This window comes from Pituophis catenifer, unplaced genomic scaffold (assembly GCF_029215685.1).
Source record: "Pituophis catenifer annectens isolate HBS135680 unplaced genomic scaffold, rPitCat1.0.hap2 SCAF_1, whole genome shotgun sequence".
Classification (NCBI taxonomy): Eukaryota; Metazoa; Chordata; class Lepidosauria; order Squamata; family Colubridae; genus Pituophis; species Pituophis catenifer.
Window position 1 is genome coordinate 118,705,684 of NW_027256881.1, and position 17,053 is coordinate 118,722,736.

The window sequence follows — 17,053 nt, forward strand, 5'->3', positions numbered from 1 at the left end:
TTATGATGTTTCAAATGTGACCGCATGTGACTGACTGATGTGAAAGCCAGAGTGAGGTTATTATTTAACTGAATCTCATCCAGGAAGGTTTACTTAAGAGACACTATTGGCTTCTCCGACAGCAATCTAGGTCTTCTCTATAATTGGATTGCATTCCCTGTTGAATTGAGAAAAAAGACATTCTCCTTATTATTTAGACATTTCCTCCCCCTAAATGGGCCTTTAATTGTTGGCTTGTATTTTTAAGAGTTTTCTTAATCATTTTAATACTTTACTTCAGAGGTCTTCAAACTTGGCAGCTTTAAGACTTGTGGACTTCAACTCCCAGAATTCTCCAGCCAGCATAGCATTGAAGACCTCTGCTTTACTTCATTCTAATTATACCTTTTTTATATGGAGACAACTCACCATGGTTTATTCCAGGTCGCACTGGCCATGTCTGAAATTCAAGAATCCCAGAATTATCCAGATTTTCATGGCTTTTTATAGATATGCAGTCCACCTTGGCGGAGCAGGACTGGTGATAGAATAATATCAAATTTATGAATCATGATAAGGATACCTTGTGATATTTCAGCATAGAACAAAATTGGGTAGTTTCATAGGGCTGGTCACATTGTAAATAATTGGTTTTCATTTTCATGCTTTCTTTTATGCCATTCATTCACAACAGCTGTAGGTAGGTTCCGTGTTTCCCCAGAAATAAGACCTGTCTTATATTTTTTTGAACCCTGAAATAAGCGCTTGGCCTTATTGCCATGCGCTCAAAAGCCCAATTGGGCTTATTATCAGGGGATGTCTTATTTTGGGGGAAACAGGGTTATAGCAGGGTGGATAAAAATCAATGATTTTTTTAAAAAAAATCAAAAAAATTGGATTTTTTTGATTTAAATCGGATTTTTTTATTTAAATCAGATTTTTTTGATTTTTATTGAATTTATTTTAATAAAAAACTTTTGGGGTAAAAATCTATCGTTTTCTATTTAAGATACATAAATAATTTAGTTTATTCAGCATGAAATGTAGCTTAGTTATGTAGCATGAGGCTGTATATTCTGCAACACTGGGACTATCGGTGAGTCAACAGCGGGTCAAAGGAGTAGCAGAGATGACAGTTGCTCTTTAAAAGTTATGATTTAAATCGAGTTGATTTAAATCAATCCTTTTTACTAGTGATTTAAATCATGATTTAAATCATGATTTAAATCGACTCGATTTAAATCAAATCCACCCTGGGTAATAGTGAACAATTTAAAAAAAAACCCAGAAATTAAATCCAAATGCAATCTCCTCCCACACACATTCATATACACATATGCCATGCCTGTCACAAATTCGACCTGCTTATTAACTATCCTCTACTACCAGTTGGAAGAGGAAGATTTTTACAAGTTTCCTGAAGCACCAGGGGAATGAAGCAGACCGAAATCCTGCTAGTAGGGAGCTTCAGGGCATGAGAATGATGAAAAAAGGCAACTTTTGAGGTCCTGAGGAATGGCAGCCTTGAAAGGATGAGGCCTGTAATAGCTGGTTGTATGAGGTATGGTTGGAGATATATATGAATGTCAGAAGAAATAGTCTCTTGGATACCCAGGCTTAGAACCATGTAAGGCCTCAAAGGTGATAGCTGGCACTTTGACTCATATCCAGAAGCTTAGTGGCAACCATTGGAGCAGCCAAGGCAGAAGATCACTTATTTTATTGGGGGAATACCCATCACTGCTTGGGCTGCTCCATTCTTTGCTAGTTGTAGCTTTTAGATTTTCTTCAAAGGCAGCTTCTTGTAGAACACAGAAATCCAACTAGGAAGTAATTAGGGCATCAGTGCAGAGGTGGTATTCAGCCTGTTCGTACCAGTTTGGGCAAATTGGTAGTGGGTAATATACCAAACACCATGCTGATGAATGACTTCCCCAAGAAGTTTCATGTAGATGTTGAAAAGATGTAAGGAAAAGTGAAATCCTTGAACGTATCACAATGTAGAGGTTTCTGGGCAGATCTCTTCTCTCTTACCACCATTCACTGGAAGTGTTCCTTCAAGAGGGAAGAGAATCTGTAAAAAAAACAATGCCCCCACTTCAAACACATATAGAATAGAATAGAATAGAATAGAATAGAATAGAATAGAATAGAATAGAATAGAATAGAATAGAATAGAGTTGGAAGGGACCTTGGAGGTCTTCTAGTCTAACCCCCTGCCCAGGCAGGAAACCCTACACCACTTCAGACAAATGGTTATCCAACATCTTCTTAAAAATTTCCAGTGTTGGAGCACTCACAACTTCTGCAGGCAAGTTGTTCCACTTATTAATTGTTCTAACTGTCAGGAATATATCATTGTGCTACTCACTTCAAAGGGAATGGAATGGGGTGTAGGAACCAAGTCTTGACAAATGTAAAACTGAGTTTGTCCTTATTGGAATTGCTAAGAAAGTGGAATATTTTGAGATCTTGAATCGTAATAATCGTTCTTCTTGGTCTTTATAATATAGGGCGTTCGTGGTTTTGATGGAGAGCCTGGTCCTCAAGGTCTTCCTGGGGCAACTGTGAGTTAATCTGCTTAATCCTAAAGTCTTTTAGCCTGCTGATGGCCTCAGGATAGAATTAAACTGACTGTCTTCACTCTCACATTAACAAAATCTCTTATCTCAATTTTCATTCAAAACAAACAATCAAGCGCTAATTTTCAAGACACCATGGTAAGTGCCTTAATACAGGGGTCCCCAACTCCTGGTCTGTGAACTGGTACTGGTCAGTGGCCCATTGGGGGAACTGGTTGAAACTGCAGTCAGTTTACTATATTGTGTGGGAAAGGTGGTACAAGTGGATGCATGATAAAATGAAAGAAAGACTTAAAGGTGTGTTAAATAATGGTTAAAAGTGATTTGAAATATCACCAAGTATTATTTATGTAAATAGTTAAAACACTGCACATCCGATATCAACTGAAAATGATATTACATTTATATTTTTTATGTTTTTGTTTGTATGTTTTTCTTTTTCTCTGTTTGTAAAAAATCTTAATAAAGTTTCTACAAAAAAAAAAAAAAAGAAACTGCATTTGCACAAGCGGCAGGTGTGCAAATGCAGAGCTGCTGCTCTGCAGAGCCAGAAAAGTTGGGGATCGCTGCCTTAACACTTCATGCAGCAACATACAGTATACTGTAAATTGGGGTGACTGTACTTTTGGGATTTGGAAGAGGACATGTCCTCAGAACTGGAACCCCGAAGATCTGCTTTTCCTTTGCTTCTCCCTCCTGGGTTCTTAAGAGAATGGGAAAGGTAACTTTTTGGTTTCAGAATAATTTAAAGAAGACTGACTGTTGGGCATGCCTTGTACTGAAGCGGAAAAATATCGCTTTTGATGCAAAACCAGGAAACATGGGTAGTGCTTATCTTTCTGGACAAACTGACTATGGTCCAAAGTCTGGAAAAATAATTAGAGGGGCATATTTGCTCCAGGGCAAGCTAGACACACAGAAGATTCCTAATATGAGAAGTACAATTGGAGTCAATGTGCATTTCCTGTAATTGGTAATCATTCTGATGAGTTGATTTGGTTGTTTCAAGGAATTGCTCAGAGATTGCTAATCACTATTTATATTCCTTTCCAGGGTGATCGGGGACCACGAGGTTCACTGGGAGAAACAGGCCCCGAAGGAGAGAGGGTAAGTTTTTAATAGCCTTGTAATAACTGAGAAAAATAAGAATATCTCCAGCTAAAACTAGGGACATTGGTTGGAATGCAAGTCAAAATATGACCCATGGAGTTTGTGCAGTTTATTTAATATAATGACCCAGATTCCACATATCTAAGTGTAAGTAAGTTTTATTGCCTTTAGCATGACTTACTCTGTGATGAAATTTTAGCTTAAACTGTCTACCGTGGACCTTTCTTGTTTCTTAAGAGGTCCCTAAGGGGGCGTGCATAAGTGCATCAGTGTGCCTTCTGTCCCTGTCCTACTGTCCCCATTTACATGTAATCATTCTATGTGTTTATGGCTATGTTTTGCCTATTTATATCCTTTTATTTGTGCCAAATTTTTTTTGTCATGTGCCCATGTCTATCTCTATACTGTTACTTGTTTCCTTATACTTGTTGACAAATAAATAAAATAAAATAATTAATTAAGCCAGTACATATTGAAAGCTACATGAAAAAGAACTTAGAAAGCAAAAATAGATAGGAGGTAATGCTGATACCCAATCTTAAGAATATCTGAAATTGTCATTTCCTTTGCTTTGTTCATATCTACTGACATGCGTGTCATACTTTCAACATGCTTTTGTTTTTTTAAAAATACTTCTTATTTTTAGGGTCCACAAGGCGTTAGAGGAATTACTGGATTTCCTGGGCCAAAAGGAGAAACAGTATGTATGCCATGATTCTTAGGTATAAATGGAATTTATTATTGATATTTCCAACAAGTTTATGTTGCCTTACAAGGCCAGGCAAAAGTGTGTGAGACTTAAGTATACTAGTGTGACTTAAGTCTCACACACTTTTGCCTGGCCTTGTAAGGCAACATAAACTTGTTGGAAATATCAACAAGTATACTAGTGTGACTTATACTGTATGATACCAGTATATAAATTATAGTGCTATTTCTTCTTCCAGGGCTTACCTGGAGTTGATGGACGTGAAGGTATACCTGCCATGCCAGGAGCAAAGGTACTTAAAGTGAAGTTAATATATCTGTTCTAATTTAATACAGCCAAGTGGGGACCAGGAAAATATTATGGAGAAGTAGATCAGCTAGATGAATAGGATTCTCAGCTGTTGTTAGTAAAATAGAACCACCAAACTGAAAGGCAGTAACAGTGTTTGGTATCTTCAGACAAGCAAAGTTGGTAGAGGAAGTCAGATTTGCTTAATGATTGCAAGACTCACTTAACAACTGTCTTGCTTAGGAACAGAAATTCTGGTTGCAATTGTTATCGTAAATCAAAGACTACTATAATAATATGCAGTAGGGAAAAACTCTGAAGTAGCATGGGTTAGCATATACACACACAAACACTGGATAATGAAAACAAACAACAGGTAGAAATGGTTGCTCTTGTGTAACAACCATTTAGCTGAAAACGGTCTTGATAGAATACTAAATAAGGTAAAGACAGAATGGAGAGGACTCTGGCTCATAAATTCCACAACAAGCAACCTCTTCTTCTAAATATGTGAGGAATTTTCTCAGACGGCATTTCTACTCCCCATGTTTACAGAGATGAAATAAGGAAGGGAATGCAACAATCTCTGATGGCAAATATGATTTCATCACATAATGCTTATTAAGCAGCAGAGCCTGCTTTCAGTTTTCATATTTAAACTTGCAATGTTTAAGCCAAGGTGGGTTGAATACTATGTGAAAAAAAAAGAAACGGAAATCAAAAGAAATTATTGAGGGTTTTTTGAATTTGGTAACTAGTTTTCACATTAGTTTTATTTATTTTTTTTAAAAAGTAATCTGTATTTGATTGATCTATCTTATTCTGTTATCTGTCTGCCTGTTGCTTGTCTGCCTATCATGTATTCTCAGGGGTGAAATGTAAAATTTGTTACTACTGGTTTTGTGGGCGTGGCTTGGTGGGGGGTAATGTGACTGGATGGGCATGGCCAACTTTTTTTTTTTAACTTTTCAAAGCATTTTTTCTAATGCTTTGAAAAGCCTCTGCCGATCAGGCAACTCAGCTGGGATCGTCAGAGAGGCTTTTTAAAAAATACCTCTCTGCCGATCAGGCAACTCAGGTGGGATCATCAGAGACTTTTCAAAGCATTTTTTTACCACCTCTTCAGCCAAGAGGTTGCAGAAAAAAAATGCTTTGAAAAGCCTCTGACGATCCCAGCTTAGCCGCGCGATCATGAGTCTTTTTTAAAAAAACTTTTAAAAGCATTTTTTCATTGTTGTAGAAAAAATGCTTTTAAAAGTAAGAAAAAAAAAGCCTCTGATGATCGTGCGGCTCAGCTGGGCATGGGGGATGGGCACAGGGATTTTTGCTACCGGTTCTCTGAACCACCCACCGCCATCGCTACTGGATCAGGCGATCCGGTCCGAACCGGGAGCATTTCACCCCTGTGTATACTGCTGAATTGCACAGTGGGCAAATAACGAAGCATAAACCAAAATGTTCATGGTAAACCAAAAATCAATTTATTTAACATTGAAATATCCCTAGTAAAAGTTATTAATTTCAGCAATTCATAAATTAATCAGGCCATCCTATCATAATCAAGTAGAATACATCATCCAATTAACTGCTGAAAGGTGTCCAGAAGAGCTCCATTTTCGGATTAGTCTCCTTGAACAGTCAAATGAGAAGATAGAATATAAATCAAATACACGCATAGCAGAATATGTGCTGATGGTAACAAATATAGATGGCTTTCAGAGAAGATTTGCCAATTCAAGGAAGATAGAACTACAGATGCCCACCAGCCCTTATGGCTAATTTGCTCTGTGCAGAAGTGGATATATTTCCAAATGAGAAATGATTCTGTGTACTAAATGCAAGGAAACCCTCTATCTGTACCTGACCCAGTTGCTCAAAGCCAGAACTAAGGGAAGACAAATATTGAAACGGATGTCACTTTGGTGTGACTAATGGGATCTTCATGTACACAACACAACAACTCAAAGAAGATCAGTATCACTGGAGTCTGACATATATAAATGGTGTTTCCAGCACAAGTTCACCTCCCTCCATTTATATCTTTGTAATTATTTCCCTGCAAACATTTACTGCCTGAGACAGGGAAATGCCTATTTCTCTGGCTTGGTCAGTCATGGTAGCTCTCCAGTGGTGGGTTTTAGCAGGTTCTGACCAGTTCTGAAGAACCGGTAGCGGAAATTTTGAGTAGTTTGGAGAACCGGTAAATACCTCTGACTGGCCCCACCCCCATCTAGTCTCTTCCTCCTGAGTTGCAGCTGATCGGGAGGAAATGGGGATTTTGCAGTAACCTTCCCCTGGAGTGGGGAGGGAATGGAGATTTTGCAGTAACCTTCCCCTGGAGTGGGGAGGGAATGGAGATTTTACAGTATCCTTCCCCTGCCATGCTCACCAAGCCACACCCACAGAACTGGTAGTAAAAAAATTTGAAACCCACCATTGTAGCTCTTCCTTTCTTAAGGTGGGTACAAAGGGCTTACTCCCAAAGAGTTAATGGAAGATCCACGCCAGAGAAAATCCTAGTGATTGTCACTCATGCAGTGTAAGATATGTGTCTAGCTACTTCTCCCCGCAGGATGATAAGCCTGGGGCAAGGCAAGATGTTTAGTGAATTACCCAGTGAACAAGTCTCTTCTGCTTGTCTTCCTATTTGTGACAAGTAGTATAGATACTTTCTATCTAGTCTAGATCGATGTTTCTTAACCTATGCTAGATGGAGAATTCTGGGAGCTTAAGTCCACACATCTTAAAATTGTCAAGGTTGAGGAATATTGGTCTAGATACAGGCATCTCTTAATTAATATTTAATATGCATATTACTTACATATTAAATGAATAATATCTGTGCATGCTTTTTTTTTACAATGTCTTTACTGCTTCCTTAAAACGATATCTTGATGGATAGAAGCACTGAATAAAGATCAAATTATCAGGTGTTAGTACCTACCATAGGAAGTCCATATGTCTTCAGTATGATCTTTCCAGAGGTAATTTCCTACCTGTTATGAAAATAGGAAGGTGAGCTAGATGGCCTATTCTATCAGGATAATGTCTACATACTATGTCTTTATTTCTTGGGCATATGTTGGCGATTTACTTTAACTGAATCATTTGCTTAATGCCACATTTAACATATGAGGTAGGGATGATGTTTGCCAAAGTGGGAAATGTATTCATCTTCTTGCTATATATAGGTTTGTATATTATGTAAGCAGATGGCTTGATTCAGAGGTGGGTTTCAGCAGGTTCTGACCAGTTCTGGAGAACCGGTAGTAGAAATTTTGAGTAGTTCGGAGAACTGGTAAATACCACCTCTGACTGGCCCTGCCCCCATCTATTCTCTGCCTCCCAGTCTCAGTTGATCGGGAGGAAATGGGGATTTTGCAGTAACTTTTCCCTGGAGTGGGGTGGGAATTGATATTTTACAGTATCTTTCCCCTGCCACGCCCACCAAGCCACACCCACCAAGCCATGCCCACAGAACCAGTAGTAAAAATTTTTGAATCCCACTACTTGCTTGATTCCCCTCAAAGATTTCTTCAGAGTCACCTGAAATACAGATTTTTTTTTTCAGGGTGAACCAGGAAAACCAGGACCTCCAGGTGACACAGGCATTCAGGGAATCCCTGTAAGTGTTTTCTATAGTTTTTCCATATTTAAAATATAATCAAAGTTACATTTCCAAGCTAACTGAAACCGAGTGTTTATTGAGTCAGGCTATATTTTCAGTAAGAGCAGCTTTGAACCAAAGAGTAAGATGATGGTGAAAAGCAGTAACTTTAAAATTTGGACAAAGTATATTGTAATGCTATTAGAAAGAAATCTTGTTGCTGACTTGGTTGTATTTTTTTTGGGGGGGGGGTGGCTTAACTGTAAAAATAAACAATCAAAATGGTGTAATTTTATCATGCTTTGGAGATTTTTAAAATTTTAATTTTAGGAACCAAATTATGTGCTTATAATACATGCATAGAGTGCAAAAGGGAAAGGCACTCGTTCTTAAAAAGTTAACCAGTCTTGCAAATTGCTTAATACAATTCAAATAATGAATAAATAGGAACATTTCTGGCTGATTACCTCCTTGAGTATAGCAAATTATACCCTAGGTACTACCCTGGAAAAGAGTTGACTGGTTGATAAGGGACAGAAGGCTTTAGAGAAGATCAATCAACCCTTGTAGAAAGATATATCCACTGTTCTTGGATATGTTTTACATTGCATTCATCCATTCATCAAGGCAGCTTTTAATTCAATCCCCAAAGACAGTCTGTGAGAGAAATTGGTGGCATCCTTCATCCATTACCAGTTTTTCTTGTTGAGCATGACAGTAATTTAGTACAAGTTCAAAATGACATTTTTTTCTTTTTTAAAAAAAGGAATGAAATAAGGTAGTATCTTGGCACTTTTTAATTTTTGTAGTAATTCTTTGATGCAAAACCAATAGATCAGTGTCACTCTTTTTTGCATGTTGACCATGCAATTCCTTTCTGTAAAATCATAAGAGGCTGAAGGCAAATATTCAAATTCAGGCCTGTTATTGTGGAAGGAAAAGACTGGCTATTACCGTGTTTCCCTGAAAATAAGCCCTCCCCAAAAATAAGCCCTCCCCCGAAAATAAGCCCTCCCCGAAAATATTTAAACACATGTGCAGCCGATCCCCGCCATTTCCTATGGTTAGGGAGACAGAGCTATAAATCAGGTAAGACGGCAAAAGGAGCCCCGTCTTGCCCCAAGCGCCCCAAAATAATAAGACCTCCCCAAAAATAAGGCCAAGCACTTATTTCAGGGTTCAAAAAAATATAAGATAGGGTCTTATTTTCAGGGAAACACGATAATTATAGTAATGAAAAGCTGTTTTCTCTGGAAACCTTGTCATCTGTTGCTACATTCAGAAAATCAACCGTTTGGTTATTGATCAAATTAAGCTATTCAAACAACTTGAGTGCATAATTATTCCCATTGTGTTTGCTAGTTTATGGATCCAGGCAATGCGCTTTGTTGCAGTGATGTAGGATATGAGGCAGATCCTGGGGATGGAGTCAAGCAAGTAATTAGTCTAGAGTCATTACATTCCCACTAGTGATTCAAGTTCAGCTCCCCCCCCCTTTAATTCCATTAACTCTTCTCTAACACCAAGTTAATGCCAAAAGTTAGTTGTAAAGGTAAAAGGCAAATAAATAATCTTAACTGGAACTTAATGTGTGGCCCTGATTCTTTACCCCTGACCTGTTCCCAGATTGATGAGGCTTGAAATCTGTGAGACTGTGATTACTAGTCCCATTTTAGACATAAAAGCTGGCTGGGTGATTTTGGACCAGTCCCTTTCTCTCAGCCCAATCCACCTCACAGGGTTGTTGTTGTGGGGAAAATAGGAGGAGAAAGGATTATTTGGTATATTCATCACCTTGAGCTACTTATAAAGTAATAAAGATGGGATAAATAAATAAATTAAAAAATAAATAGATCTATATTTTGCAAAACTGAGGACCTCCCCTCTTCCCAAAACTCATTAACAGCTTTTCTGTGTTCTTTGAAATATCTACCTATGTGTTGTGGCCCGCCAACAGCCTGCGCGGATTGTTGCTGATCCCGATGACGAGAGGCTGGTGTGGTGTCGCGCCAGCAGCCTGTGCAGTCGGCGCTCAAGTCAGACAGCGAGGAGGCTGAAGATGTGGTGCCAGAGGCAGGGAATCAGCCAGGGCCTTCAGAACCTCAAGAGCCTCCTTTAAGTGCAGAGGATGAAGTGGAGGAGCCTCTTCTCAATGCATGAGCACGCAGAGCTGCCAAAAGGCAGGAGTGGTTACTCAGGAGGAGGTCTCCTCGAGAGTAAGGCTTGGGGTTAATTGGCCACTCCCTTAGCCTATTTAAGTTTGCCCACAGCTTGTAAAAAACTGCAGGAAACAACATGCTTGTTCGCTGATCATTGAGTTTGGATTTTCTCTGCAAACCTGGTTTCTGGGCTTTCTACCAACTCTTGTAAGACTCTATCTTATCTGTGGAATTTCTGGCAGGTTGTTAAGAATGTTTTATTAACAGCCTGCATTTGCAAAAGACTGTGTTTTGAAGTAAACTGAGTTTTTTTCGGAGTTTGCTTGTGCTACATTCTTTGGGATCCGTAGCTAGGGTAGAACACTATGCTGGGTTACTTTGCATCAGGGCCGGATTTTCCTATAGGCTAACTAGGCTTCAGCCTAGGGCCTCAAGATCAAGAGGGGTCTACATTCAAATTGTTAGCAAAATTAAAATTACACTTTCACTATAGGTGAAAGGGCCTCATAAGTGGAATAGCCTAGGGCCTCTTTTCATCTAAATCCAGCCCTGCTTTGCATTGATGCATATCTGAATGGACACCTGTTTAATAAGTATATGTCATTAGGATTGGACATACCGTATGTAGGACAAATCCATCATTATAATAGAACACATCAATTTCCTTGTACCTGTTTATTCTGAGTTGAAGCATTCATTTTTCTTATGTTCCTTGGTGAATTTGAGGATGTAAAGCTTCATTAAATTATTTTTTCACAGCATTAATTTGCAGTGTTTCAAGAAAACTGGTTACAAAGTAAAGCAACCTTTTGACATTTCCATTAAGAAATTTCTCTACAACATTTCAAATATTTTCAATATCTGTTTATTTTTAGGGCTTATCTGGCTCTGCTGGAGCAAAAGGTGTTGCTGGACCAAAGGTAAAGTATCCTGGGAAATTTGGAAATAGTCCATCCTCTTTACAGATGGAACTGTTACTTATTCCTTGTTTTGGGAGCCTAAATGCGACAATCCCATTTATGGTGTCTTCTGTAGAGTGCTGAGCAGTAGTTGAAGGAGAGAAAGTTTATTTAGTCAGGAAGCTTCATGGCTGAGCAGAGATTTAGATCAAAGTTCCCACAGCCCAAATTCTAAACACCAGCTTCTTTTCAACCTTGATTTTATTAATGGGTCTACTGGGATTACCATTTTTACAAGTTACTAGTTTCAAAAAGCCTGAAACAGTTATTGACTCTGAATTTTTTTTTTTTTTTTGGTACCAGTGTTAGAGCAAGTCAAAACTGAAGTGAGATTTCTTTTTCTTTTGTGGGGGGTGGGGGGGGTGGTGGGGGTGTCCCTACAGCATGCTTAAAGCTGATTAATGAAAGAACCATTTACTTTGAATTTGTGTAAAAGGCTAAACTGCGGTATAAATCAGTTAAATAGGTTGGTTGTTATAACGTGCTAAGCCTTCCCATGAGAAACTGGGACTGTTGTGGAGGGCCAAACGAATGTAACCTCCTCAAACTCCCATCCCCTCAACTCTTCAGGCTGCTCCAGGTGAGGGTGAGCACTGTGCAGGTGCTTTTTGTCCTTGCCCTCCTACAGCCACCAGCCAACTGAAAGAGCCAACTTGGCTTCTTCTCCTGCCTCTTATGGTGCGTTTATTTACATTTGATTTCTAATTTCCAATTGACCTCACATGGACAGTGACAGCCAAAGGGCCAGATGTGGTCTGGGGGGCATAAAATGTGCTAAGCCATAAAAGAAAGTCTAACTAAACTGCACATTCCACAGCTGGGCTGCCGAAGAAGTCCCCCTCCCCCCCACCCCCGGTATTGGAGAACTTAAAATTTCACACAATGGGAACTGGATTGAGAAGCACTCAGGATTCACAGCAACCTAGGGCTTATCCCAGTAATCTCATGGTTAAACTCATTTTGACTTGGTAGCAGTTGCCTTGGGATCCGGCTCTGGAGAGAGTATCATCACCCTTTTGTCATGGTTGGATCATTTCTTAGTCTGGCTATAACTTATTGGCTGCCCATATATCAAAGATGGGCCCCCTTTGATGGGTCTGCTTCAAGCACCTTATGAATCCAGCTACTTTCTGGTGGGTGCATGGAGATGTTCCCGACAGTCTGTTGGGCAAAATCATTGAGTCCTTGGTTTGCTATTGGCAACAGATGACTTGGCCCTGATATCATTCCTTGGTGCCCTCTCTTGGTTGAGGAAGCACTATCCTTGAGGGGGCAGGTCTGGAACTTGGAGGTCCTCCTGAACCTGTAGCCCACACTTAAAGAGTAGGTGGAGGCTGTGGTCAGGAGAGCCTCAACTAGCTTTGGTTAGTCTACCTGGAGTGTGAGAAGTTGTTTCAGTAAATCATGCCTTTATGAATACTTGGTCAAACTACTGCAACATCCTGTACATGGGGCTGCCTTTAAAGACTGCTTCAAAATTTCAGTTGATTACGTTAATGCAGCAACCCTTATAGTAGCTTGTATTCCCTGGTCAGACAGCATTAATTTTGCTAATGTTCTGCATTCCTATAAGCTTCCAGGTGCTTATTTTTAAGATGTTGGTGTTGACCTATAAAGCTTTTACCAAGCTACTTTCGGGACTGTGTTTGCTTGCGTGAGTCAGCCTGACCTATTTATTCTTGTCATAAGGCCCAGCTGGTGGTTCTCCATTTGGAAGTGTTGCTTATCCAGTGCTTTGGAATCATCTCCCATTGGAAGTTAGACTTCATTTGCCATCTGGAAAGGGTGTAGGCAGAGCAAGTTCAGAAGGCATTTAGGACCCAACACTTCCTTTTTAGATTTTGCTCTCTGCACCGTATTTTGGATATTAGCTTTCTATAGGTTTATCTTTCTGGGTTTTATTGGATTCTGAATATTTTAATATGTGTCTTCTAGTGAAATTACAGAGACGCCTCAAGGGTGCAGTGGGGTACAAATGCAAGCAATAAATTCACCTGGGAAATTCCGGGTGACTAATTAATAATGTTTTAATTACATTTCAGATAGAATATTCATACAGGGTTAATAGCTACATATTGAGGCTTGGAATAAGCCATTTATTAAAAATTCCTTGTTTGGAAAGATTATTTTTGTACCAGGCAACCCATGACCTCTTGGGTCATTATTTCCGATATAAGTCCTTACCAGATTCCTCAAAGGCTACAACAGTGACAGAACTTTTAATATACTGCCTTCACTGGATAAATTAGGATACATTCATGTCACAGTCAAACATTGGTACAGGAAATGTTTTATGGCATTTTGTATTATATGGTAAACTTTTTTGACTATTGTTATGTCAGAGCATGGTGGCTTGCATAGTTTGGACACTGGGATGGAGGTTCAAGACCCGAGCGCCACCAGAGGTAGGTTGAGGTCCCATCCTTCACTCCAGCTCATGCTGGGGACATGAAAGGTGCCCCCCAACTGGGAATTCCCCAGGCAATGGTGATGTCACCGGCTAATCCTTTCAACCCAGAAGCGCCTCAGTGCTTTTGCCATGAACGCTGTGCTATTTTTATGTCATTAAATATTTTTTAAAATTTGCCAAATTTCAGTTCCATGGGAGCCACGGGTCCTGGGTTTTGGATGCATTCCTTAAATTACTTTTGTAACTTAAGGGTACTTTTGTTCAAAAATTATTGCCGTGTGATATACAGTTTTGCCCAGTTAAAGGTTACAGAAGGAGAGTTTTAGTAGTATATTTATATATCATTGATTGTATTTAACATTTGAAAAAGAATGGAAGGTAATTATATTCGGACTGTGTAGCCTTTTGGATTTGATATAAAAAAAGCATTTTGGAGCACCATTGTGCCTTTCTGAAGCCTTAAAGCAACTGGAACTTTTCCCAGGAATGAGTGGCTGTCTTCTGCAGTGAATAAAGCACCTGCTGGAGTTTGAATCCAGGGCCTGCACAGTCCTTACTTACAGTCCATTCAGAAAGTATTCAGACCTCCTTCACTTTTGCCAATTTTGTTGTGCTGCAGCCTGATTCTACAGTTGTTGAAATTCATTTTTTTCTCTCATTAATCTACACTCAGTATCCCATAATGACAAAGTGAAAATAGAAGTTTAGAAATATCTGTAAATTTATTAAAAAGAAAAAAAAACCTGAAATATCATATTGGCATAAGTATTCAGACCCTTAGCTGAGAACTTTGTTGAAGCATCTTTGGCAACAATTACAGCCTCGAGTCTTTTTGCATATGACACAACAAGCTTTGCACATTTGGATTGGGGGATTTCCTGCCATTCTTCCTTTCAAATTCCGTCAAGCTCAGTCAGGTTGGATGGTGACCATCAGTGGACAGCCATTTTCAGGTCCCCCCAGAGATGCTCAATAGGGTTCAGTGTGACCAGGCATCCAACTCTTGGAAAAGTCCTGGTTGTGCCAAACTTCTTCCATTTGAAAATTATGGAGGGCACTGTGCTCTTGGGAACCTTCAGTGCAGCAGAAATTTTATTGTAGTCTTCTCCATATCCATATCTTGCAAGAATCCTGTCTCTGAGCTCTGCAGGCAGTTCCTTTGATCTCGTGGCTTTTGCTCTCCTACAGTATGCATTGTCAGCTGTGAGGCCTTCTATAGAGAGGTGTCTGCCTTTCTAAATCATGCCCAATCAATTTAATTTACCACATCAAGGGGTGTCAGCAACGATCAAAAGAAATTGGGGGCACCTGAGCTAAATTTAAAGTTTTGTTGCAAAGGGTCTGAATATTTATGCCAATATCCAGCAACCTGGTCTCCTCAGGGTCCCGTCTGCTAAACAATGCCAGCTGCCCCAGTTCTCTGGAACCAGTTACCTCCTGAGGTCCAGACCATCCCCACCCTATTGGCCTTCCGAAAAGCGGTGAAGACCTGGCTCTTCCGGCAGGCCTGGGGCCGTTGATCTTGCTGCTGCGATTTGGCGAGATCCGGCCATGAATGGTGCGAATGGGTTTTAATTGTTTTTAATGGTTTAATTTTTAATGTTTTATATATGGTTTTTAAATGCATTGTAAGCCGCCTTGAGTCTTCAGAGAAAGGCGGCATACAAGTTGAACAAATAAATATAATATAATATAATATAATATAATATAATATAATATAATATAATATAATATAATATTTCAGTTTTTTTCTTGTTAATAAATTTACAAACATTTCTAGGCTTCTGTTTTCACTTTGTCATTATGGGGTATTGCGCGTAGATTAATGAGAAAAAAACAAATTTCAACAACTGCAGAATCAGGCTTCAGCATAACAAAATGGACAGAAGTGAAGGGGGTCTGAATACTTTCTGAATGCACTTGTATATAAAATAAAAGGAAGGCACACAATCTGTTCATTGAAAAGCAGAATGAATGCATTATTGAACTGGATTAAAAAGCAAGTTTACCCATTGTTAGTTACAAAAGAAGAATGACTATTCTGAAAAATGGAAGATGGCCCGTAAAAGCCAAATGGTCCAATTATAGAAAAATAAGTTGCTCAGTTTGCTCTCAATCTCATTGTAGATGAGGTGGGAATGGGACAGAAAATGATTCTGTTACCTGAACATATCTCATGGGGTCAGATAAGGAAAAAGAGGTGGAAAAATGAAGACTAGTGAAAAAGATTTTTAAATAAGGTTGTCTGGTTAAGTGTCTTATCCTGCCACTGAAATGGCCTGAAAATGGCTGCTATACTTTAAAGGTGCTAAAATCTTTTCTCTCCAACAGGGAGGTGTTGGTCCTCCTGGGAAACCTGGCTTGATGGGAAATTCGGGCAAACCTGTAAGATTCTTTCTTTCTCAACTTTTACCTTTTTTTTTTTTTTGAACCAGAGGATTTGCATTTTTTGAAGTATCGATCTTTAAATATATACAGTGTGTTGTTCTTGCAATCCCACCAACAGGGAGAACCAGGACTACAAGGAGAACCAGGATCACTGGGACCCAAAGGCCCATCAGTAAGTTTATTTGCTTGGTTTTTTGTTTAGATTGAGCCTCTGGATTTTCTGATCCAGATTGTTAAAAAAAAATCACTTTCTGATGAGAAGTAATTTATAAACTGGGAGCATTGTAGAAGTGGTGGATTTACATTCACTCTCTATTCTTAGGATAGTAGCTTTATTTTAATGTCCCTTTATTTTCTCTGTCTTTCTCTGTTTTTCTCATCCTCGCTCTTGTCAAAATGCAGTAAAACATATATTTATATTTAACAAACTGAAGTTCAGAATTTGACTCCCCCATTCTAGGACAGTTCCGAGAAGCTGTGAGTTCTCCAAAAGTTTTAAATTTAAGAAAAGGAGGGAATTATAAAATATATCTTTAGATAGTAACTGTATTAATTATGTTTAAATTTAATTAAATCCAAATGGAATCCAATCAATTATAGTTTTTATTCTGGCCCTGTTTTTTTTACTTTTTGGTGCATAGTTTCCAGTTTGCAGTTCAAAAGCTGAGCATGATCGTTTGACAGGAAATATTTACACACTACTGCATTAGGCATAGATAAATCTAATCCCTTTCGTTTATACTCGTAATATACACGAAAAGCCAGTGAAATTGCAAATAATCATTGTAGGAGGGCAGCCATGTTAGTTTATCGTAACCTCAAATCAAAATGACTTTGATAACCTTTTCAGATTAACATGTTA

At 38.9% G+C, this 17,053-nt stretch overlaps 1 protein-coding gene across 1 annotated transcript in view; it reads left to right on the plus strand.

Moving 5' to 3' along the window:
- Positions 1 to 17,053, plus strand: part of COL9A1 (collagen type IX alpha 1 chain) — a 94,489-nt gene that overhangs the window by 46,420 nt on the left and 31,016 nt on the right. Inside the window, exons 19-26 of the mRNA XM_070932245.1 lie at positions 2,493 to 2,546; positions 3,615 to 3,668; positions 4,318 to 4,371; positions 4,619 to 4,672; positions 8,240 to 8,293; positions 11,310 to 11,354; positions 16,135 to 16,188; positions 16,310 to 16,363. Of these exons, the coding sequence (XP_070788346.1) occupies positions 2,493 to 2,546; positions 3,615 to 3,668; positions 4,318 to 4,371; positions 4,619 to 4,672; positions 8,240 to 8,293; positions 11,310 to 11,354; positions 16,135 to 16,188; positions 16,310 to 16,363 (423 nt within the window). The remainder of the gene's footprint in view (positions 1 to 2,492; positions 2,547 to 3,614; positions 3,669 to 4,317; positions 4,372 to 4,618; positions 4,673 to 8,239; positions 8,294 to 11,309; positions 11,355 to 16,134; positions 16,189 to 16,309; positions 16,364 to 17,053) is intronic.